General features: G+C 35.9%; 1 protein-coding gene and 1 long non-coding RNA gene across 2 annotated transcripts; one reads left to right on the top strand and one right to left on the bottom strand.

The window, feature by feature from the left end:
• The first annotated feature begins 13,914 nt into the window (after window positions 1-13,914).
• Window positions 13,915-15,258, top strand: LOC115920716. Its single transcript, XR_004062484.1, has 2 exons — window positions 13,915-14,173; window positions 14,443-15,258. It is a non-coding gene; the product is annotated as an uncharacterized LOC115920716 (long non-coding RNA).
• A 1,000-nt stretch (window positions 15,259-16,258) lies between these two features.
• Window positions 16,259-24,846, bottom strand: LOC575434 (uterine-ovary specific-44 protein). The gene is made up of 8 exons (XM_775836.5): window positions 24,702-24,846; window positions 22,425-22,439; window positions 21,980-21,994; window positions 20,730-20,953; window positions 19,657-20,054; window positions 18,847-18,946; window positions 18,319-18,535; window positions 16,259-17,138 (listed from the first exon to the last, which is right to left on the bottom strand). The coding sequence occupies exons 1-8, from the start codon at window positions 24,748-24,750 to the stop codon at window positions 16,939-16,941; spliced, it is 1,218 nt and encodes a 405-aa protein (XP_780929.2). The 5' UTR covers window positions 24,751-24,846; the 3' UTR covers window positions 16,259-16,938.
• Between the last annotated feature and the right edge of the window lie 415 nt (window positions 24,847-25,261).

Here is a 25,261-nt window from a genome sequence, read left to right as displayed (position 1 = left end):
TGTTAAAGAAGACAACAGCCTTCCCCTCCCGATCTTTCAATGTCTGAACAATTTTCATAACGAAAAACTGTATGAAAATAAAAGGACATGTGTTAGATTATTTTTATCAATACCATTATTATTACCATTATTGATAGTATTAACTTCATTGTTATTATCATTATTATTATTATGGCTACGATATATTCTTACCTGTCACAAGTGTTGTAGTTGGAGCATCTGTTTATGCAAATCGAGAAAGAAAAAAATTGATAGTCTCTGTATATACAGTGCGTCCCAGAAAAAACGAAACCGAGAAGTATCGATGTTATACCATAACTTAATCACAACTATAATTAATGAATGATACATATGTGGAAAGCTTAGAGTCTCCTCTTTCATATGATGCTACTCAGATGATGCATATTTCACGGATAAGTGATTAAAAGCAATTTGAAGGAAGGAAACCAAAAAGACATTTGGCGGGCCGTATCTGAATTTCGAAGAAAAATTCACATTTCTAGAAAGTTAAGTTTCTGCCCTTTCATATGACACCTCAATCAGGAAAAATGAGCGAGGAATGATAAAGTTCTGTTTGTTTGAAGTAGTGCTTGCATTTCCATAATTTTATTAAACGAATTCGTTTTCACTGGCTGCCTGCCGTATCAATAAACGAAATTTACAAAAGACTTAACTCCGTTTCGTTGACAATCAGCCGTAGACGAGAGTCTTCATGCATGGCTGATTGTCAACGAAACGGAGTTAAGTCTTTTGTCAAATCTGCTTTTTGCTACGGAGGCACCCAGTGAAAACGAATTCGTTTGTTAAAATTATGAAAATGTAAGGGCTACTGGAGTTGAAGTATCTGTTCTACAAAATGAACAACAACACAAATGTTTGATTGTCTTTAAAAAAAAAGTATGGGGTCATATAAATAATGTAAACATTCAACGTCGTCATCATCATCATCATCATTAGAGCGCTTTCGTAAAGACAGTGGAAGCAAAGACGACGGGAGAATTCACTCAACTGAGATCGTCCTGCACTATGTTCCTGTCTTCATTTGCAACCTGTTTCGGTATCGGGGACGGGGACCTTGATGTTTGGTTGTGAACGTGTCAGAAAAAGTGTGGATAATAATTAATAGGTCAAAATTGGATAGTCGAGCACAAAGTACAGTTGATATATACGATATCTATATCCCGATTGCAGGGCGATACAGCTCTTCTGTCGTGTTTAGGGAACGAACGCTATTATGGCCGAGAACGGTCGAGAAAATCAAACGAAACGGACTAAATTCTGGTTCACGCATGTGCGGATTTATTTATTTTTTCGCTCCCCGTCACCGTCGTCGTTGCCTTCCGTCGTGTTTGCGAAAGCGCTCGATTACCATTGTTCGGGCGTCTTTTTTTATTGTTAGTTTTGAACAAAAAAACAACTTATAACACCTTATGTTTACAGTATACACTAACCTGTGTTAGAGACTACTGTACGAGCACCTGTTTTTCAAAAATGAACAAATATAATGTTTGAATGTCTTTCAAGAAAACTATTAGGCCATATAACTGATTTGAATATCCAACAATTTCATCATCATTATCATTATCATCACCATAGCAGTTTTTAGGCTGTTTTAGATCAAGAATATCGTAGTAAGAACGTCTCATGAAAACCTTTCCTCTCCAGGGCCCTCATATATTAAAAAAACTAATTTCTGAGAAAATAGCTTAACATTTTGCTTCACAAACAAATGATCACATTTGCGTGTAATTTATGGGTATGTGACTTTCCACAATATTTCAATTCTTTTATCATGCTGATTATCCCCAAACATCACTATATATATAAACGTATTTGTACGTACTTCATAATCAACCTCTGCCTATTACCTTCAGATGGATACTCTGAAAAATGTAATCTCATGCCTAGACATTGACTGTATCTTTAATATACTACTGAAATGCAAAAATGAATATACTCTATCATAATAATATTAATAATAATAATTATCATATTCTGCTTCTACAGATATACTATAATCCCGGTCATTGAATTCAGTGCTTGCCCACACACACTGTGTGCACAATCTCCACTTCCTGGGGAGCATTCCCTGCCAGGCGTTACTTGACGCTCAAAAACTGTTTGACCAGAAGTTTCGGTCGCATCCTACCGGGTACCCATTTAACACTTGGGTGGAGATTAGCAAGTGCAGGTTGATATATCGTGCCAAAGGATATTAGTTCCGTGTCGGGATTCGAACCCTCAACCTTCGTATCTCCAGTCTAGCGCCTTAAATCACTCAGCCACGACACTCCATGGGTTCAATACATGTTTTTAATACGATCACAAAGACTTTCAAAGAATTTATGTTAACAAAAATCACTAGCCTTTAAATTTTTTTTGTTAAAGAAGACAACAGCCTTCCCCTCCCGATCTTTCAATGTCTGAACAATTTTCATAACGAAAAACTGTATGAAAATAAAAGGAAATGTGTTAGATTATTTTTATCAATACCATTATTATTACCATTATTGATAGTATTAACATCATTGTTATTATCATTATTATTATTATGGCTACGATATATTCTTACCTGTCACAAGTGTTGTAGTTGGAGCATCTGTTTATGCAAATCGAGAAAGAAAAAAATTGATAGTCTCTGTATATACAGTGCGTCCCAGAAAAAACGAAACCGAGAAGTATCGATGTTCTACCATAACTTAATCACAACTATAATTAATGAATGATACATATGTGGAAAGCTTAGAGTCTCCTCTTTCATATGATGCTACTCAGATGATGCATATTTCACGGATAAGTGATTAAAAGCAATTTGAAGGAAGGAAACCAAAAAGACATTTGGCGGGCCGTATCTGAATTTCGAAGAAAAATTCACATTTCTAGAAAGTTAAGTTTCTGCCCTTTCATATGACACCTCAATCAGGAAAAATGAGCGAGGAATGATAAAGTTCTGTTTGTTTGAAGTAGTGCTTGCATTTCCATAATTTTATTAAACGAATTCGTTTTCACTGGCTGCCTGCCGTATCAATAAACGAAATTTACAAAAGACTTAACTCCGTTTCGTTGACAATCAGCCGTAGACGAGAGTCTTCATGCATGGCTGATTGTCAACGAAACGGAGTTAAGTCTTTTGTCAAATCTGCTTTTTGCTACGGAGGCACCCAGTGAAAACGAATTCGTTTGTTAAAATTATGAAAATGTAAGGGCTACTGGAGTTGAAGTATCTGTTCTACAAAATGAACAACAACACAAATGTTTGATTGTCTTTAAAAAAAAAGTATGGGGTCATATAAATAATGTAAACATTCAACGTCGTCATCATCATCATCATCATTAGAGCGCTTTCGTAAAGACAGTGGAAGCAAAGACGACGGGAGAATTCACTCAACTGAGATCGTCCTGCACTATGTTCCTGTCTTCATTTGCAACCTGTTTCGGTATCGGGGACGGGGACCTTGATGTTTGGTTGTGAACGTGTCAGAAAAAGTGTGGATAATAATTAATAGGTCAAAATTGGATAGTCGAGCACAAAGTACAGTTGATATATACGATATCTATATCCCGATTGCAGGGCGATACAGCTCTTCTGTCGTGTTTAGGGAACGAACGCTATTATGGCCGAGAACGGTCGAGAAAATCAAACGAAACGGACTAAATTCTGGTTCACGCATGTGCGGATTTATTTATTTTTTCGCTCCCCGTCACCGTCGTCGTTGCCTTCCGTCGTGTTTGCGAAAGCGCTCGATTACCATTGTTCGGGCGTCTTTTTTTATTGTTAGTTTTGAACAAAAAAAAAACGTATAACACCTTATGTTTACAGTATACACTAACCTGTGTTAGAGACTACTGTACGAGCACCTGTTTTTCAAAAATGAACAAATATAATGTTTGAATGTCTTTCAAGAAAACTATTTGGCCATATAACTGATTTGAATATCCAACAATTTCATCATCATTATCATTATCATCACCATAGCAGTTTTTAGGCTGTTTTAGATCAAGAATATCGTAGTAAGAACGTCTCATGAAAACCTTTCCTCTCCAGGGCCCTCATATATTAAAAAAAATAATTTCTGAGAAAATAGCTTAACATTTTGCTTCACAAACAAATGATCACATTTGCGTGTAATTTATGGGTATGTGACTTTCCACAATACTTCAATTCTTTTATCATGCTGATTATCCCCAAACATCACTATATATATAAACGTATTTGTACGTACTTCATAATCAACCTCTGCCTATTGCCTTCAGATGGATACTCTGAAAAATGTAATCTCATGCCTAGACATTGACTGTATCTTTAATATACTACTGAAATGCAAAAATGAATATACTCTATCATAATAATATTAATAATAATAATTATCATATTCTGCTTCTACAGATATACTATAATCCCGGTCATTGAATTCAGTGCTTGCCCACACACACTGTGTGCACAATCTCCACTTCCTGGGGAGCATTCCCTGCCAGGCGTTACTTGACGCTCAAAAACTGTTTGACCAGAAGTTTCGGTCGCATCCTACCGGGTACCCATTTAACACTTGGGTGGAGATTAGCAAGTGCAGGTTAATATCTTGTCGGGATTCGAACCCTCGACCTTCGTATCTCCAGTCTAGCGCCTTAAATCACTCAGCCATGACACTCCATGGGTTTAATAAATGTTTTTAATACGATCACAAAGACTTTCAAAGAATTTACGTTAACAAAAATCCCTAGCCTTTAAATATTTTTTGTTAAAGAAGACAACAGCCTTCCCCTTCCGATCTTTCAATGTCTGAACAATTTTCATTACGAAAAACTGTATGAAAATAAAAGGACATGTGTTAGATTATTTTTATCAATACCATTTTTATTATTACCATTCTTGATAGTATTAACATCATTGTATCATCATCATTATGGCTACGATATATTCTTACCTGTCACAGGTGTTGTAGCTGGAGCATCTGTTTATGCAAATTGAGAAGGAAAAAAATTTGATAGTCTCTGTATATATATATATAAACAGACATTAAACAAATGAACATTGATATATAAATATACATTAATAACAATATCAATGAAACGGACTAACATATATACAACGGCTTATGTTTACGACATAAACATTTTTTTATGGTAGGGTCTGCAATAAGGGGAAACTGTTTATACAAAATAAAGAAAAAAGATGTTTGATTGTCTTTAAAGAAAAATATTGGGCCATATAAATATTGTAAATGTTTATCATCATCATCATCATTATTATGACCAGTGTTTAGGCGTCTATTTTAATGTCATTTTGGAACAATAACATAAATCACAGCTTATTTTTTGCGGTATGCACTAACATGTGATAAGGCCTGGAGTTGAAGTATCTGTTCTACAAAATTAACAACAACACAAATGTTGATTGTCTTTAAAAAAAAGTATGGGGTCATATAAATAATGTAAACATTCAACGTCATCATCATCATCATCATTAGAGCGCTTAAGTAAAGACGATGGAAGCAAAGACGACGGGAGAATTCACTCAACCGAGATCGTCGTTTACTATGCACCTGTCTTCATTTGCAATCTGTTTTGGCACCGGGGACGGGGACCTTGATGTTTGGTTGTGTACGTGTCAGAAAAAGTGTAGATAATAAGTAATATGTCAAAATTGGATATTCGAGCACAAAGTCCAGTTAATACGATATCTATATCGCGATTGCACGGCGATACAGCTCTTCTGTCGTGTTTAGGGAGCGAACGCTATTATGGCCGAGAGCGGTCGTGAAAATCAAACGAAACGGACTAAATTCTGGTTCGCGCATGTGCGGATTGATTTTTTGATATAACTGATTTGAATATCCAACAATTTCATCATCATTATCATCATCATCATCACCATAGCAGTGTTTAGGCGGTTTTAGATGAATATCGACTTAAAAATATCTCATGTAAAGCATTGCTCTCTATTGTGCTCTCATATCTTACTTCTTACGATGAAATGTCATTTCATTTGCATTACTCATCGCTTGCTACTCAAATTTCCATCAATCCTTACGCAGGAATCATTTTCTTATTAAATATCATATTTGTATGATATATTCAGTGATTCATTGAACTACATTTACTGAAAGTATGATTTGGAGTGGAGCAGAGAAGGTTTCATTGTAATGTCGTAGCGATCCTGGTAATTGTTTCCAGTGCAAATTCAAAGTCTTTAATTCCAACCTTGTATAATTCTAGGAAGTTTCGACGCTTTGACTAAAATATCTTTTGCTATGCAAATTGCGAAACCATCTTTTTACCCCTTTTGTTCTCATAGAAATATATGAGGTGAAGTTGGGCATAGGGAGGAGAACTCCTAGCTGCCCGTAGATGAGGTTTCAGTTGTCCGAATATCGTTACTTTTCATACGACATTGCGATACATAATTTCTACTCGGAGACAAATGCTTGAGGTATGAAAGCAACATACGATTTATGCGGGGGGGGGGGGGGGGTGGATGAATGATAACGATTTGGTCATTACATGTACAAGTAGGTTCATATCTATTTCTAAAACTGAAACACGATATATAAATGTATACACGCCGAATTAATGAAGATAACATTTTTATTACAGAATGCAATGTTATCCTGATAAAAATTTGAATATTTGAATCTGGGTCTAAGAGTTTAGAAATTATAAACTATAATGACTTGATAGTGGAAAATTGAGGCCTAAACTATTTATTCCCGGAGATCCAGAAATAATACGTGTAATTCAAATAACAAGCAATATCAACCCGAAACCTAGGGTATCTGATATACATCGGGCTTTCCGGACAGTTTATTAATCGCGTTATGGAGACAGACAATCGGCGAGCGCCTATTATCACTGGTGGATACGAAAAGTTGTAAAGCTCTTTCATTAACAAAGTAGGTTAAAGATGTAATAAGAGAGAAAAATTATTATTTGTTTAAACTCCGGGTGCAGTGGAATTGTCGACATATAATCGAAATTTAAATAAAACATTTTTATTTAAAGCTGAGAATAATAAGAATTACAAAAAAAAAAATGGATTTACATATTCATTATCCTAAATCTACTCATATAAACATGGATTCGTCCCCCAAAAAACATCGGAACATGGAGATGATATTTGATTAGTTGAATAAAAAATATCGATCACCACATAACGCTAGTTTTATAATTCATGCATGAGAAGACACTCGTCATACATACGATATTAAACATATTATGAATAATGATACGTTCACCAATGATGATAGGCGGTCTCACCGATTGTCCGTCTCCATAACGCGATTAGTAACTTGCCAGAAAGCCCGACGCATATCGGATGGGCTACCCGAAACCTAGATGGGTTGGACACATTTTTAATATGGAGGTAAAGCGCATGCATATAGATAAATAAGGGATATCATTTTTACTTACCGGTACCGGTGGTTGCCGTTTGTCCACGAACAAGGCCAGTCACTTTGTGAGGGAAAAAAAGTATTTGCATTTTCAGATCTAAGATATTTTGTTACAATACCTACGATAATAATTTGGTTATCCCATGCTACATGTACAGTACATCCTTTACACATTACAAGAAAATATCATGATCATCCTATTTGCCCCAGTACAATTTCTATTTGCAACTGGAGAGTCAGGGTTTCAACGTCATATATAAAATATGAATGCTATTTCACATCACATTTTCAATGGTTAGATTCGTCAATAGTGCACAGCTTCTCATCAATAATTTTAGGGAATTAGGCAAATATATACATTACAGATTTGTGACTTAAAACTAAATTAAAATACATTATCTAAACAATGCTTTATCTGTACTTGTATATTCATATTAATCAAACAGATGTGTACATTTCGTTCACGTCGAGATATGAATAAATGCACTTAAATCCAAGGGAAATTTAGTAACAAAAAGTCCAAATGATGAAATACAAGGCACATAAGAGCTCAATATTTACCATGGTTACTTACTTTCCTCCAGAGATTAGTGCAGAATTGAAACAATACTGTCCAGTGCTTTGTTTGTGTTTTGTTACTAGTTTTGATTATTGAGCATTGCTCATTTATTCTTAAACTGTCAAGGGTTTACAATAATTTTTACAAACTACTAACTGTTATTATTTTTAATTAAAAACAAAAATAACATTTGATAGTACTTTCCAGGGTTTAGCGTACACAGAATGTTATGTTCATTTTGATTGTACTTTGTTGATAAACAGGTCTAACCAGCAATAACTACGTTCAATTGCTACTTTAATCTCATCATTTTTAAAGTTCACTCCGCATATTATAATTATGGGTTTACATTTACGCAAAAACAAAGAGAGGATGGATGAAGGTAAATCATAAGCAATACTAATAGCAAGTAGAATATAAAAGAAAAAAGCGTAGTTCAGTGTATATGCAGTGAAAGTCCCGGCCAAATAAATTTACTATAATGCTTAAATGTTTATCCGGAGCAGTTCTAGTGGGGCTTTTCTTTTTTTCCTTCACACTTTTTAAACATTTTTTAATCTTTTAGGAGCCCCCCCCCCCCCAAAAAAAAAAAAAAAAAAAAAAAATACCCAAAATCATCATGTTCCCCAAGAAAATGTTCACGAGGTACACAGAAAATTAGAGACATAAAACCCAAGTTTCCCAAAAGCCTCCAAAAGCCCCAAGTCCACCCCAAAGTCACCAAATTATTGTTCTATAAACGCTTTTGCTATTATCAAATTAAAGATTCATACAGGTATTAATATGTACGTGTAGCACTCACCCAAAATGGCGCATAAAATCTGGAAGTATTTTTGACACACCATTTTTGAGCCAACTGTTGGTTCTCTCCAATAGATATATTTAATGCTCGCTCGGGAACAGAATATTCCTTCCGAATAATCTTACACATTCAACGTTTGGATGTTTTGTAGCGGTGACTGTAATCGCAAGACTCTTTCGCAATAAATCTGACCTAATGTCATTGGATGGTTGTAGAGAGGGGCTTCGTGATTGGTGGGACCAGTACGTGACGAGACAGCAGATATGTTGTCATTTGAATATCTAATGATAAATACGACACTTGAAAACGTTAATGTGATTATCGAAAATGCGATAATAGAAGAAGGGAATAAACACACAAACACACACACACACACGCACCACAATGTACCCGGACTAACACATTTTGATAAGAGAAACCACTCAAAGAAGAGAAAGAGACATATAGGAGAGAGAGAGAGAGAGAGAGAGAGACAGACAGACAGAGAGACAGAGAGACAGAGAGAAGGAGTGAGAGAGAGAGAGATGGAAAGTTGAAAAGTGAGGGATTATTCATTATTGTAAACATAACCCGCGATTCGCTTCATAGATATCATTATAATGATGATTGCCAGAGATAATTGCCCACTTCAACCATCACAATAGCATTTCCGTGGTTCTTTTTTTTTCTGGGGATCCTATTTACTCCATGAACTCACCTTTTTACTTAAACATTTTATTGAATATGTTATCACCTTCTAATCGTACACTGTATAAACAGTCTACACTCTTCTTCAAATAAATGGTTTTCTATGTTTGGGAATATAAGTTGGCAAACTTTGTTTAAAATGAAAATTATCAAGAACTATAACTGCACACGTCCTCTTTCGAGAGGGAACAGGGTACATGTTACACCTAGAGAGTATCATCAATCATTTATGAGAATGTTTGGAGTACACTAAATGTATTGCACACTTTATGTAAGCTCTTTGTAATCTTAAGTTTTTAAAACCTGAACAAATAATTTGTAAAGAGTTAAAACCAAATAATTTATCGTCAAGAAAAACAGTTGCAATAGATGAAATATTCTTTAGGAAATTCCAGAAACAAAAGTTCATTGACTTTCTACTCGCAATGCGATCTATACATCATTTTTCAAAGGCTGAAGATATTTTGGGGCCGATGGCTTACATAAATTCAAGAGAAGGTTGATTTCTTTTTAAATCTGCCAAATTGGCAGATTAAAGAAATTATTGAATAATTTGTAAGCATTCTTTTTATTGCCTTTGAAGTATATAGTAGAAATGTTTTCTGAAATGGATCGCTCTTCAAATGATCCCATTTTCGAAATACCACAAGAAATAGCTGTAACGTGTGAACCAAACTTTCGTGCTGTATGTGTGTGTATTCCCATATAGGCAGTTCTATGTAAATTTTAAAGGGAAATGGTAGTCAGTGGTAGTTCCATGTGCAGCAGGTCATAATTCGCTGATACCATACTTGATGGAAAAATCATTGATGGGTGTGTAATTCTCTTGCTCAGCAAACCCGTGGTCCTATCACGAAATACCCCTTAGTCTCTCCTTGGACCTACTGCGATAGTAAGTCCATGGTAGATAATGACTTTTCTGGTCATTACAACAAAATAATCAGACATTGAATTCGTAGTGGAGAATAATTAGGTGGTCTGCCGCTTTGAACGAGACGTAATACATGTAATAACTCAATAACAACAACGGCGAATATTACCTAATCGAATCAAATTCAAATGTTTTACTTTTAGTGGCGGTATGTTGACTTCAAGCATGCTGACAGCAAACTTGATACATGAAAATCGCATCTCCAATTCATACTATATAAGAAGATGGAAGAAAGATGGGGGTTAACCAGCCCTCTAAAGAGTAATAGCGGATTCAAAATGGGTACTTAAAAAACAACACTTTTGGCAGTTTTTTCATTTGTCTTGGAAGAGTCATATTCGTTTTGTAAATCAGTGTATTAGAAAGAAAGTTGGATTGCTATTTAGATTGCGACATTTTGTTCCTAGCCGTACTTTGATATTATTAAATAAAGCATTTATACAACCACATATTTCTTACGGAATAGAGGTGTGGGGAAGCACTTATAAGACTAGCCTAAGAAGTATATTATATTCACAGAAAATGGCAGTTCGTGCCATAACATTTAGTGAATGGAGAACTCCTTCAGATCCATTATTTAAAAGATTGCGAATCCTAAATGTGTATAATTTACATGAGTTATCAATTTCTACTTTCATGTTTGATCTAGTCAATGGCAATTTGCCTCATATTTTGATAGAGTATTGTGACATTATAGAACACAGCTATTCCACAAGACAAAAAGAAGATGGACAATTACGTCTTCCAAAATTAAGAACGACACAAGGTCAATTTTCATTGTCTTTTGTGGGCAGTGAATTTTGGAATAGATTACCTGTTGATGTCAGACTGACAAGGTCTAGAAATAGGTTTCGGAATTCTGTTACAAGTAATTTATTGAATAAGTCATGAATGAAATATCAAGTGTACACAATTCATAATTCATATTTTACATTATTAGTTTGTATATTGTAAGACATTGTTGAGTACTGATTCTTGTTTTGTCTAAGTATCGATTGTAACAGTAAATTCATTATTTTTTGTTTTGTTACGTTCTCTAAACTGATTTGTAACAAAATACTTTGTTTAGCTGTTTAAGGGGTTAGGCTCGACTAGCACATGTGCTATTATCTGGCCCCTTTTACCAACCAATAGTTTCTCTTTCTGTATATGTAATTATTGTATAAAATGTATGGAATGTAATGCTGTTGGTAAATAAATCAAATCAAATCACATGCGCTCGTATAGTTATCCCCCTCCTCCGACACAAATAAGAAGAAATATAAGAGAGAGAGAGAGAGAGAGAGAGAGAGAGAGAGAGAGAGAGAGACTGAACGAATAAATCATGAATGAAAGTCTTAATGACACCCTGATGGCTTTGGTTTATATGCTTTAAGTTAAAAAAGGGAATGGGGAAGAGAGAGGATTATACAAAAATAATCATATCGCTGTGGCTCCCTTAAAAAAACATCGCCAAAGTGAGTACGTTCGGTTTACGAAACACCTTTGGCCTACTTCTACATTCAGTTACGTGTAGCACGTGAACCTTTTTTGATTAGGCCTTTGAAATGTTTTAAATTATACATACAATATTATTACTAATCATGTGATATTTTCCCTCGACTTTGTTATCAATAATTATCATTCACTTATAATGTATGTTGATTTAAACGATAATTTAGGCTTGTTCTATTTTGTTCACGATAATGGACCTGTTTGCAATCAATATTTGTACTTTATTGAAATCAGAAACTTCTAGTACCTTCTCTATCTAGTCTTAATATTTTAGGAAATGATTCACTTTGACAACGAGTAGTTGTTCTTTGTAAACTATCTCTGAGACTTTTTTTTTTTTTTAATATCCATATTGAACGTACATTGGACAAATAAATACAACAAATTAATGGATGTGCAGAAATTCCACCCAAGTTTAAAAAATACCTCATTATAATTCGAGTTTTGTCTTCATTTAAGCTCTGTCTTTTTACATATTTTATTTTGATTAACTTAGGAAAATCTAAATACCATTTTTTAGGTGATCCATGTCACAGGTTAATGCAAAGAGCCATCATCTATTTCATTGGTCGAGTGATAGGTAGGGGTGACTACACAAATTATCTTGTCAGACTGAAGTAAAGGACAATATACAATCCTCTCGTTTCCCGGTTCATAATAATAATGTATGTACCTTTCAGCGAACGAATGAAGCAAGCGAGCGAGCTTTTGATAATTCCATACAATTTGACTATATTTCGTATAGACCTAGTGTATATGCTGTTGGTATTCAACCATTTTCAAGTAATGTATAGCCATGTCTGAATATGAAGGCTAAAACCACCGGTATTACTATCAGACGAAGCAAAGAGAACGAGATAATTAAAGTCGGAAGGTTAAAGAGATCACCCAAACCGGAGTCCAAAACGTGACTTGCTTGAACAATTAGTCATATTTATCGTCAATAAATAGTGCATTCATAATTGTCGTATCACTTAACGAGCCGTAGTCTTCGCATAATGGCAAAACATATCTCAATTGCAAATCATTTTCAGATAAAAATAGAGAACAAATGAAGTAGTTGGATGGTAAGTAAAGTATGCTCCACGTCCTTTCATCAACCCAAATGTTATATTAACTAAGCAATCATTTAGTAAACATGCAAATGTATTAACTGACATACAAAATGTTTGTTGAGTGTGAATCGCCATCATCACATATACTCTCATGCTATATGAGGATCTTTTAATACTCAAATACAGAGTTCGGTATATCTACGTCTTCACATTTAGACATTCTCATACGTTATTTAAAGGGAAATTAATTTTAAAAGTAAAAGAAAGTAAACGAAATCAAGGAAGAAGATGATGAAAGTTTGAGCAATATCGGACAGAACTTAGAAAGGTTGTAATTGTAAGAGCGAGAGAGCGAGAGAGTGTGTGTGTGTGTGTGTGTGTATGTGAGAGAGAGAGAGAGAGAGAGAGGGGGGGGGGGGGAGAGCGAGCGAGAGTGAATGTGCCATCGGTGGATGTAATTAGTATAGAAATTATACAGTGTCCCGCAGGCGCGTACGCAGGATTTTTTTAAGGGGGGGGGGGGGTTTAACATTGTCACTTTTTTTTTTTTTTGGTCCCAAAAAAATCGCAATGACTCAGCCGACCGCTGAATAAGAGGTAAGAGGACACATTTTTTTTCTTCTTTGGTCTCGAAATTTGAAAATTTGACATTTTGCTCCGTTGGGGAGGGGGGGGGGGTAAGGTCAGCTTTTTTAGGTCAACCATGGGAATATTTTTTTTTTCTTTTTTTTATTTAAAAAAAAAAAAAAAAAAAAAAAAAAAATCCAAAAGGGGGGGGGGGGGGGGGTTTACACACAAAAAAAATTACCAAAGGGGGGGGGGGGGGTTTAAGCCCCCAAACCCCCCCCCCCCCCCACCCCCCCCCCCCCCCCCCCCCCCCCCCCCCCCCCCCCCCCCCTGTGTACGCGCTTGGTGTCCCGCGAATCATTGAATGTGTTGTCACGGGTTACTTGTCTGAAAAGGTTGAGACTACCATTAAAAGGAAAGTGGAATGGCATTACACCTGTTATAGACAGGAGGTTTTTTTTGTAGATGACTGTATATATTGTACTGGAGTAACAGTGGCTAGGGCCACACCCAATGAAGTTGGCTTGGTGTACGGAGGTCTTGGTGTACGTAGCAGCTTGCTTTAAAGCAAATAGCTAGCTGCTTGTCCACACACTGTAGAAGACAAGTTGAGAAAGATGTGGCTTCTTGCTTTATAAGTTTTGCTACATGAGAATTTGCAGCTTTAAGTAGAACCGATACTTTCCATCGGTAAGTGAAATCATGATAATGTATTATATTACTACATTGATGATTGTATAATCTTGTACTTTAATGAAGGGTGATTTTATTCAAATGACAAATTGAAGTACGAGAAAGGTATGACATGTTATTTCACCTTTTGTTATCAATTATATATTGGGCAAAGAACTTAATGATTAAGAAGAGGAAAATATTTACAATTCGTATTGATGCATGTTTCACCTATAAGAAGAATCGATAGTAGAGAAATGTTTGTGCCTGAACTCTTTACATTTTAGATGGCACAGGGGCTTGGGAGACAAACTGAGATTTCTACGACTACGAGAGTTGATGCGAGACGGGACATTCGGACACGTGACCGACAGATCACCAAGAACATGGCGTCTCCAGAAGAGAACGCAATATGAACATTATGGTGAGCGATAATGGTGCCGAGAATGTTGACGAGACTATTATGGAACTTGAGATAAATAGTTCGATGAACTTGAAAGTCACATCTGAAAAGATGTCAAAGGCTTAGCAGAGCCATATGGACTATTTCGTGTTTGAGTGTGTATTGTTGATGCATGCATTGTATAAAGACTTCTTTGAAAGATGTAATCAAGGGTGAAGTTAGCGGACAATACAGGTCTGGAGTTAACCGTTCACGTGACAAGAAGTCAGTTGTTGATTGTCTTGAGAAGAGAACATGATATTTTTGAAGGTACAATTTGTAAAGTTGATAACTAAATAAACGACAATATACTGGTCTGTTTATTGATGTTAAGGTAAAGTTTCTCAAGAACGAGATGTGTATGAGATAATTGATTAAGCTACAGATGTGCTATACATTTAGACAATTCAGGTATGTTTATATAGAACATTATAGGTGTAGACTTCATGTATAACAAATTATAGAAAGATTTGATACATGTTACAAAGGTGTTGATCATATATTTGATTGACATGGTTGATTTTATTTTGCTGGGACCAAGTGTTTTGGAAAGATATTGTAAGAGGATATTTATTTCGGTCGTACCATTCTCTTTTTGTCGGAGAATGGTATTATTCTTTGCCTTATAATAAAGCTTGACTATAATTACGAGTATCGTAAATGGCATGTGTTTAGGTTTCTTTATTTGATTGCTGAATCGCCTTCAAATCGCAAACAATCGCACTATTAGTCTGAGGTCACAACGATTCTGAGCCGATTCATCTTTCCCCTATAAATAAGCATGAAATCCCTTGCAATCAAGATTTTAATAATCATATGACAATGAAAATCCTCGGTCATTAATATTTAAAATGTTATTATTTTTATTTATATTAATACTATCACAAATTCGTCCAAAATTGGATCCTAGTCAGATCGTACGGTTCTTTCTATTATGCAGAATACTGAAATCCAAGATAACATGTATTTTATACTTCTCTTATCAGTACATGGTAACATAGCCTAACCCTCCCCCATCCTCACATACACACTTATACACACGCAACACACACACAAACACACACCACACACACTCACATTAAAGGTAATACAAAGTTTTGGGAAATTATGAAAATTGGGTGGAGAGTGAATCTTTACAATTTTGATATATTTGGATGCCCCTGTGGATGTATTATAAGCACTAAAAAAATTAGCCCCTAAAACACTTCTGTTTTCGAGAAAAATCGAATATAAAAATTTACCGGTGCTCCCGGTAAATTTTGATAAATTTCATACAGCGCCTATGGCCGTGCAATGGTAGCTGCGACCATGAAAATTTCAGAATATGTAGTTGTGATATATAATTTCCAAACGGGAATAGCTAATCGGCGATTTTAGTCAAGAAGCATTGTTTCATAGCTAAATTAATATCTTGACCTTGAGAGGGAGCTATACAACATAAATAGTTTATTATTTATAATTTGATAGCTTTAGACTCGATTTCAACCGCGACAACGATCAATGAATATTGTAGGAACGCATATGCTTCCAATATGTTAATTTGAATCAAATTCATGACCCCATACCAAAACTTTGTAATACCTTTAAATTCTCCGGACACACACACTCACACAATATTGCGATTCAAACGAAAAATGAAATAACATCAGAATACATTTATATAAAAGAATGTCTAGTCGATATATGCCTGAAAGACATTTATTTCAAAACGTTTTCATTACAAAGACTTTAAGTAAATGTGTATCTACAAATATGTTCTTGATAAATAAGACTTCATACCATTCAACTATAATGATACAGATAGATATCATTTTTTCACGAAAATTATTTCTTATTTCTATGCAATTTCTTTCATTATTTTTATTCATAGACCACTAGTAACAAACCTTTTTTTTATTCTTGAAAATTTCCGGATTTTTCTTCTTTGCATCTTAATAGTAATATCTTATAAAATGTATGATTTATGATTTCGATATTAATTGGTTTATCAATCTTTGTTAAGAAGAGAAGCATAACTTGCTCAGTTGCATGATTGATCTACTTCCAATTAGTCAAAGCAGACATTAGCGACCCATAAGCTGCAATTATATTAAAGATCCAACCTGGAAGAGTGGTTTCTTTTAAAGGTTGAATACGTACTATATACATCATATCCAAGTAAAACGTTTTGTTTTCAGTTTGTACAAAAACAAATCTATGTTGATGCCTTCGTGACTGGTTCACCAGACATTTCATACAACAATTATTATTTTATACACCTTGAAAATTTTACGATTTCTGTGTTGGAATGGACTAAATCAAATGAGAGGGAGGATTGTGCTAGTATCTTGGAAGGCTTCCTTTAGATTTCTTCACTCTCATCGAGAAGACAAGCGGACTCCTCCTTGTACTGACCCCGCTTCGGTGAGGCGGAGATGTTGCTGACTTTCCGGAGGACCACAACCATCATGGCGGCCATTGCCATGACAACGGTTGCCATAGCAGCCATGGCAACCATCCATGGGTTGAAAGCATTGGTCATCTGTTGTTGCGTTGAGGAACCTTCATGAAACAACAACAATGATGATAATAATAATACTACTAATAATATTGATAATAATAATAATGGTGATAATAATAATAATGATAGCAATGATTATAATAATAATGATATCCATAACAATATTGATAATAATATTTATCACAGTAATATTAAATACGATAATAAATATACATTTAAACGAAAATTAAGAATCTTGATCTTTTTTCCGTAGCAACATTTCCCCTTTCATTAAGTGAAAACACAATGATATCCTTCAGCTTCTGTAATAGTGGTTTAAAAATATCAAACCAATGCACACAAATTCGACATTTTAGACTTTGATTCTCAACAATCAGAATATGTGCTTAATACATATTCTGCTACGCCAAGTGTATCTCTTCCCCAAAATGACAAAGTTACAAAATCTTGATATATAGATCTCTATCCTCAAGTATAGGACCCCATCAAAGTTAATACGAAATATCATCAACATTAATAGCTTTTTTGGTAGTATAGATAAGGTACTACGGACGGTACTCTTTTAAATGCCTTTATTTTTATTGTTACTAGCACGTTGGAGCGAGACACTGACGATGACAAATCAAAATCTTTATGGTCTGACAGCAATCCTAACTATTGGGTTGTGCTATTACGATTAAATGTAGTTTCTTCGCTAAAATGGTGATGATGAAGTCAAGGTTTGCGATCTGTCATCATTGTACCATGGAAACCTCCATTATTAGTGTAGCTTCAAATATATCATAATAGTTTATCGTCTCGGTTATCCACTTATGGTTAAAAGAATGCGAATGAAAACTAATTTTGGGGTACAAACCCTTGTAAGTCGTGCGTAGCAGTAACTGCTTACTGTGTCTGCATTTACTTACTGAGCCAGAGAGTGTCAGATCTCTGCTCTGCTCAAGGCTTTGGGAATTTTAAAGTTCCGAATAAAGAGTCTGGGCTTGTAGACTAAGGGTGACACAATCGCAAGTGATTAGAACAATCAATTCATGGGCGATTCAGTGCCCTGCTTTATGTCCATAAGAAATTATGTTCAAAATTACGAAAAACGTCATTATTATCATGTTCACTCATTTCAATAGGTGATCGTAGGGTTGCAGAAATTGTCTTGGGTCGATTTTTCGAAAGTAATTGCTATCGTGTTGGGTATATGGGCGTGAAAATGAATGCCTAACTTACCGCTCTCGCTGATGTCCATACGTGAGATGCTATCCTGTTTCTGCGCAGCGCGTCGGACGCGGAGAGGTCCTCGCGTGAATCGCTTGGTCTTCAGTCCGCTGCTGACGTCACGCCTCTTTCGGCCCGAGATCATTGATGAAGAACTCGCACATCCTTGCTCACAAAGAGAGTCTGCATCACCAGCATCGCATACGAGGAGGTTGCAATGGATGTAAACCTGTGCGTGTAAACAGAATGTAATAAGTCCTACAACGCATGGGGTAAGGAGGGGGAATCAAGTACTTCCACTGTTAAAACACTTTAAATCAATGTGGGAATAAAGATAATATCGACGTTTGGTTTTCTAAAATTTAAATTTCAAAAGAGAATATGTATAAATGATATCACTATTTCTATGTTGTATTTCTTAAATCAAAATATATTCAGCTGGATATTAATGCAACTGAATTATACAATATTTTGTATCTTGAACCTTGAAGTGGTGATGCAAAGGGTAAAACAGAAACAGTTCCAGTATTGACCACTTACCATGTCGCCCTCATCGATAAACCTGAAAGTATTCATCTCTACTCCGACACGGTAATCTTCTAGGTAGGTGATGTTAGTGTCAAGGCCGTCAGTTGAGCACCTTTAAATGGAGAATAAAAGTGATTTGGATATTTGAAGATCAAATAGAAGAATAACACATTAAGTGTTTTAATTTCAAATCATCATGTCATTAACGCAGTTGTACCTATTGTTTGGTAATATTTCACCGAAAACTAGACGTTGGTGTCAAAGCCTTATCTGTTAGAGAGGGAAGTTCTATTGACTGAATGTGATAATACCCTTAGACTGATGCGCCGTATTGGTCTCACTTTATATTGGTCCTGCATCCCATTGGACCTTAGCAAAAATAAATATAACTCCTAAATAGGCCTCCTGCCTTTAGCCCTACATCATATCGACTCTTCATGCATTGGCCCTTCGACCTGTTCGACGTATACCCCATTTAGCCAAATGTTATATAACACTGACCATGATAATATTTTTAACAATATGCATACGGTTTACTACCAATCACATACAAAATGATGAATGCAATAGAAGTTTCATTGCCCTAGGCCCCGTCTCATAAAGAGTTGATATCAATCGCAAGTTAATTGCGATCAATATCAATCGCAATTGTTTACATAAGAGATAGGAAACTACAAACTTGCTATTGATTGGAGGACTTGCGATTTATGTGTATCAATCGAAACTGTTTGTAACACAGGGCTCATGTATTAGGAGTCGGGCTCAATCGTTTCCAGATATTTCTACAAACCATCCCTTTTAAATAGGAAGAACAATTCTTACGCATTGTCGATGAATTCGAATCGAGTATCAGAATCGTAATTCGAATCCGGTGTGGCTCTGCAGGAGCGGATCGAAAGGTCAAGGGTGCCGTCTAGAGAGAGTACGGATGCTGCGAAGTAAAGCTCTTCATTGAGGCCGATGCTGATGGGGTAAGTCTCGACGACCTGTTCGTAGGTTCCATCTTCGTAGATATCGAAGGAGAAGGTGTAGGCACCCTCTTCGACGAGGGTCTTGTCGATGGTGTAGTCGGTGAGCTCGTACCTGACAGGTCCCATCTGCTTACTTCTGTTGTACGAGCATGAGAGAGGAATCTCGATGGCGAACTGACGACTGATGACATCACTGTCCAGGTAACGACTGATAACACGGTTGGTGTATGTCTCCTGGTCATCGCTTTCCTAGAAGAAGAAGATAGACGGACGGGTCAAGATATCGGAAAACAAAAAGAAATATTAGGTTTTCTGTAGCCTTAGAGGTGTCGTGGTCGTGTGGTTTAAGCGAATGACTTGGAATTCAAAGGTCTTGGGTTCGATCCCCGACACGGCACAAATATCTATTGGCAAGGCACTAATCTGCATTTGCCACTCCATACCCAGGAGAGAAATGGGGACCTGGTAGGATGATGGAAGCGTTTGTGTTAGTAATTGCCATATGCCCCCACGGTGACCATATGGTAGGTATACCCCCTGGGAGTGGAGATGGTCAACATTGTGCATGGATCAATCCGATGACATGGATATTCATATTTTTAAAGCGCTTTGAGACGGTATTTCGTATTAAGCGCTATAGAAATCCAAATCATCTGAGTCATCAAGCTTCCAAGTAGATTTTTATACCATGTAGTATCAAATCGTTAAACAAGCAAACAAACAGGCAAGTAGGCAAGATTTAAAAAAAAATCGATAATTTTCCTTATAAGATATCATCATCAATATAGCCTCTATGAAAACATAGGCTATGAAAGGTTGCTCGGTACTGTCGAATGCAAAATAACAATTGCAATTTTAGATATTTCATAATTGATGAACCTGAGTAATACACTAAAATGTGGGATCACACAAAAAAGTTCTTACCGTCCTGTTCGTTCCGCATTCGGTAAGGTTGGTGGTGAGTTGGATGATCTCGACACTTTCGTCGTTGGATGTGTCTACTCCCCAGCAGTACGAGTTATCAGCGTCGTCTTCGTTCTCGAATCGGACGTTTGGCCCAGCCATCTCACCTGTAAGGAGTGACTTTGGGATCTCAACAATCATCTGCGTGTCCGTGCATGTCAGGACGATTCCTTCAGTGTCCAATTCTGTGAGAGAGAAAAAAACAAAATGGTGGGGGAAAATGATGACAACATTTCTGACAGTAGAGCATGGACTACAAAATTGAGTGTTTCTCCTTTCACCTGTAAGCAGGGCTACATTTTGTTTCCCATTTGCAATCTTCTTTAACATTGCCATGTGTCCTTATTTGGGGCTTGAGGTATAATTCTTGATAAACAAAATATGCATAGGTACAGGATATCACTATCGACTCCAATATCAAATTTAGGCTGACACCAACAAGCCAGGCTTGGGTATATTTATCTTGTTCATTATATGGCCATGACTATATGAAAGCATCCCCCAACCCGCGTTCCCATTTTTTACAAGCAAACGGTGGGAAAGTGTATAGCATTTGGCAGAATGTTGACTGCGATTAACATAACTTTGCTTATACTTGTAGGCCAAAAAGTGGGAAGGTCAAATTCCAATGGCATTTAAAAGATAATACTGATTTTGAACTTCCCTCAAAACAAAAGGGCTTTAACAATTCTTTTTGTAGGAATATAACGACCGTTAGTTGTCGAATCGAATTTAGCGAGCGCTCTCGTTTAATTAAATAGTCTGATTCTTAGACCCTTGTACCAAATGTTATTACGTTTTGAGCTGCGTAAAGATTCCATAAGCTTAATTTTGACCATTACAAGAAGTGGGTTAGTGATGAGGACAAATGCTCATGTACCCTTTACACTTTTTTATCATCTATTACGGCTATAGTTCTTCAGCTAAAGTCACATGAACCAGTAGCCTTAAATAAAGACCACATTCATTACAAATAAAATGGGGAAGTGATTTTTTCCCCTCTACCAAATATCATATGTACGTTGTTATTATGATGCAGTTATGTTCATTCCTATTTTATCTAAATCCTTAGCCGTCAATTCCAAAACAGAACTGTTTTATTTTCGTCCCTTGCTAGCACGACTGATTTCCCTTTGTCATACATGAATTCGTTTTGAAAAATATTACCAAAACAAATGTAATGTAATTGAAATAAAATCAAGGATACATACCTGGTTCTTCAGTTACTGTTCGGGAGAGATGAGGAGGAAAAGTAAATAAACAAGATGAGCATCTTTATACATATAAAATAGTTATTGCCGTACGTCATACTATTCCATAAACTTCATTCAATAGAGATTTATTTTGTTATTTTTAAAGTAGACATCTATTTTTAGGCATACTGATATGAAATGTAAAAAAAAAAAAAAAAAATCACATGTAGACTCATAAGCAAACATGATTCAGGAGCTCTTTTAATCGCCTTAACATTAAAAATACTACATTACTTTTTATAGGCTTGAAACATTCTGTTATTCAATTTGTTAGTCAATTTTTACTGTAACCCTATGTTCATTAGCAACATAGAGAGTATCAGAAGAAGGAAGCCCCAAAACATTTTTGAAAATAGTAGCACTCGCTTATCCTATCACTTAAAAATAAAACAATAAATCTCACCTTGGGCGTCGATTCCTGAAACCGAGAGGAAGGCAAAGAGGAGGAGAAGGAAAAAGAAAGTTTGAGTTAGGGAATAGTTAATCAACACAAACCAAACATGCGAACAAACCAGAAAGCATTTAATGTGAAACCTTAATACTCCTACTTATCCTTTATGTTTCGAGAAGGACATTTAACGGGTTAAACGAATGCTCGACAACCATTATTATAAAAGGCAAATTAAAGATAAACTTGAGTTCCGGTAAAAAAAAGGAAAATGAATTCTCACAGAATCTAACGAAACTTACACTGAATGTTCAAGATTACAAATAAATGTCATGTGCCAAACAATTTTTGGAAGAAAATGTATACTGGCTGAGTAATGAGCATAGAAAGATAAGGAAATCAGGGAAGTACTAGCCCCGACACCATGTGTGTTGTCCCATATACATCTTTCTGTGTAAGTGATTGTTACTTTACCAAGACTCTGCCAAATTTATGATGATTTTGATGACTCCAGCACCTGACATTACACACCATTACTTACATGCTATATGCTCAACTTTTCTGATCCATTCCACACCTTTTCTTTCACAATGCAATCGCATTACCAATACTCAAGTTTATCTTTAATCAATATTCTGAGCTGCCACGATCATGATAATGTAAACGTACACTATACACTCTACAAATATTGACTGATTTGGGGGGCACAGATACGGGGTAAGTTCGCTAGTCGTAAGGACCGCTATTCATGATGTGGAACTTCTTCTACGTGGAGGACCGCTATTCATAAAACTGAAAGGGGGTCACTGTTGATAAAGGCGATCATACGGACTGCTATCTATAATGTGAGTTGAGGGTCGCTATTCATAATTCATATTTATGGTCATTACTCATAAAGACCGTTATATACCTCTCTTTAGAAATCTAGCCATCTGATTGGTCGAAATTGGAGTCGTGGTAGTAGCCATGCCCGCATACCAGTCAATAGTTTTTTTTTTAAAGATGCCCGTTGCCCCGGGTAACGGGCCGCATAAATAAATTTTGCTGAAATTTGTATCAATAGCGACCCTCTTTTTTAATTATAAATAGGGATCCTTACGAATAATGACCCTTATAAATAATAACCCTTTTCTCAAATTATGAATAGCGGTCCTTGCGAAAATCAGTCCTTGTGAATAGCGAGCGGACCCCGTCGGGCCTACTTACCGGGATTTCCTTATCTCAGTTTCTGTACTCATTACTCAGCCCCTATACATTTTCTACCAAAATCGTATGGCACATGTCATTTATTTGTACTCTTGAATATTCAGTGTAATTTTCGTTGGATCCTTAAAACTGCACTGTGACCAAATGTAAAAAGAGGAGCCCATATATCCACTGCGCGCGTCTATTGTGTCCTTGTAGTGTACTCGCTAGTAAAACTATGACCGGTCAATATTTGTTTCGCTATACTCCATGCCCAGCAGTCAATAATGAATTTCATGCCTGCAGTTTTGACCAATCACAAGCCTTCAAGCTTGATATGCAGTATATAAATGTTTAACTTCATCAATTTTTTCCGTCCGTTATACGAAATAAAAGCGGATATTATTTAACAAAAATGTGATAGGTAAGACAAGATCATGACTTTGGAAGTCATTACAGATATCTTCACATTAAAAATATCAGAACAGTGAAATTGTTAGAAAATGCCTCCACTAATGTTTTAACTTGTTTATTAAACTCACATTACATTTATGAAGCATCCAAAGATTTGTTTTACAAACTGCTATAGTCCCGGTAATTAACGGAAGCAATCGGTAGAACAAATTTATCACTTATCACGTACATTTTTGTAATATTTGAAAAAGTATTTGAGATGTGTTATCTGCTCCGTATGTATAAACCAATTTAGGTTCTCGCTGAAATTAAATAAGATACTAAGTGCTGTACTATCACGACATGTAGGCCTATATGATTTATATATGAAACAGTTTTACCTGTATAATATGAATATTATTTCGAAATTTTTCACTGCTTGATCCTTAAGAACACCAATGAAACAAGATACACAAAATGTTAAACTTATATAACAAAGCAGGCACAACAATATTATAATAATTTAATTTCGTAATTTTACCTGTATAATATGGATATTATTTAGAAATTATTCACTGTCTGATCCTTAGGAACTCCAATGAAACAAGGTAAACAAAATATAAACTTATCTAATAAAGCAGGCAAAACAATATTATAATCATTTAATTTCGTATATCACCATCACATGATTATTAAATATTTTTTGTTAATTACCTGATATTGTCAGGAGTGCCAGAGAAACAAGTACAAAACGTAACGCCATCGTGATGAATGGTTGTGTAGGAGACCGGGTAGGGGTCTGTCTTTACTCCTCAACTTCCTAAGAATACAGTACTGACAGGTCTTGAGGATCCTCTTCGCTTTTATTACGTAAAGTGGTTCACAAAATCTGAATTCATCTGCGATTCGTCACCCGGATGAACCTTGTCATGCGCACAACACGACCCTGGTCTTTTCGTCCGAAATATCAGGACATTTTCTTCCCCCCCCCGCCCCTATCTTTACCTTTCCAGTTGGAATCAAACTATTAAAACCAATATTTGCTGAGGTCGTAATTGCCAAGATAAGAAAGCAAGAAAAGGTGCGGTAGCCCTGGTGTACATTTTTATTAGAGTTACCCCTTGTGATATCAGTGTGTATTTTACAGCTAGCTATTTATTATTTTCTGGAAATTTATATGTTTGTTCCGTTTATTAACGGATCTCAGACGTAAGCGGGAAAACAAATATGGCGTAACGCTCGTAACATTGTGAAGAATTAAAACAAAAAAGAGT

This window comes from Strongylocentrotus purpuratus, unplaced genomic scaffold (assembly GCF_000002235.5).
Source record: "Strongylocentrotus purpuratus isolate Spur 01 unplaced genomic scaffold, Spur_5.0 spur5_scaffold_9, whole genome shotgun sequence".
Lineage (NCBI taxonomy): Eukaryota > Metazoa > Echinodermata > Echinoidea > Camarodonta > Strongylocentrotidae > Strongylocentrotus > Strongylocentrotus purpuratus.
The sequence above is the reverse complement of the archived record's forward strand: the minus strand, read 5'-3'. Positions and strand labels throughout refer to the sequence as shown.

Bases quoted from the DNA above. Each gene is read 5' to 3' on its own strand.
- LOC575434 (XM_775836.5), bottom strand. From the start codon at position 24,750: ATGGCGTTACGTTTTGTACTTGTTTCTCTGGCACTCCTGACAATATCA. The intron at 20,055-20,729 runs GTAAGAACTTTT...TTCTTCTTCTAG, and splicing joins AATGCGGAACGAACAGGACG to GAAAGCGATGACCAGGAGAC. The intron at 18,947-19,656 runs GTAAGAATTGTT...CTCCATTTAAAG, and splicing joins TTCGAATTCATCGACAATGC to GTGCTCAACTGACGGCCTTG.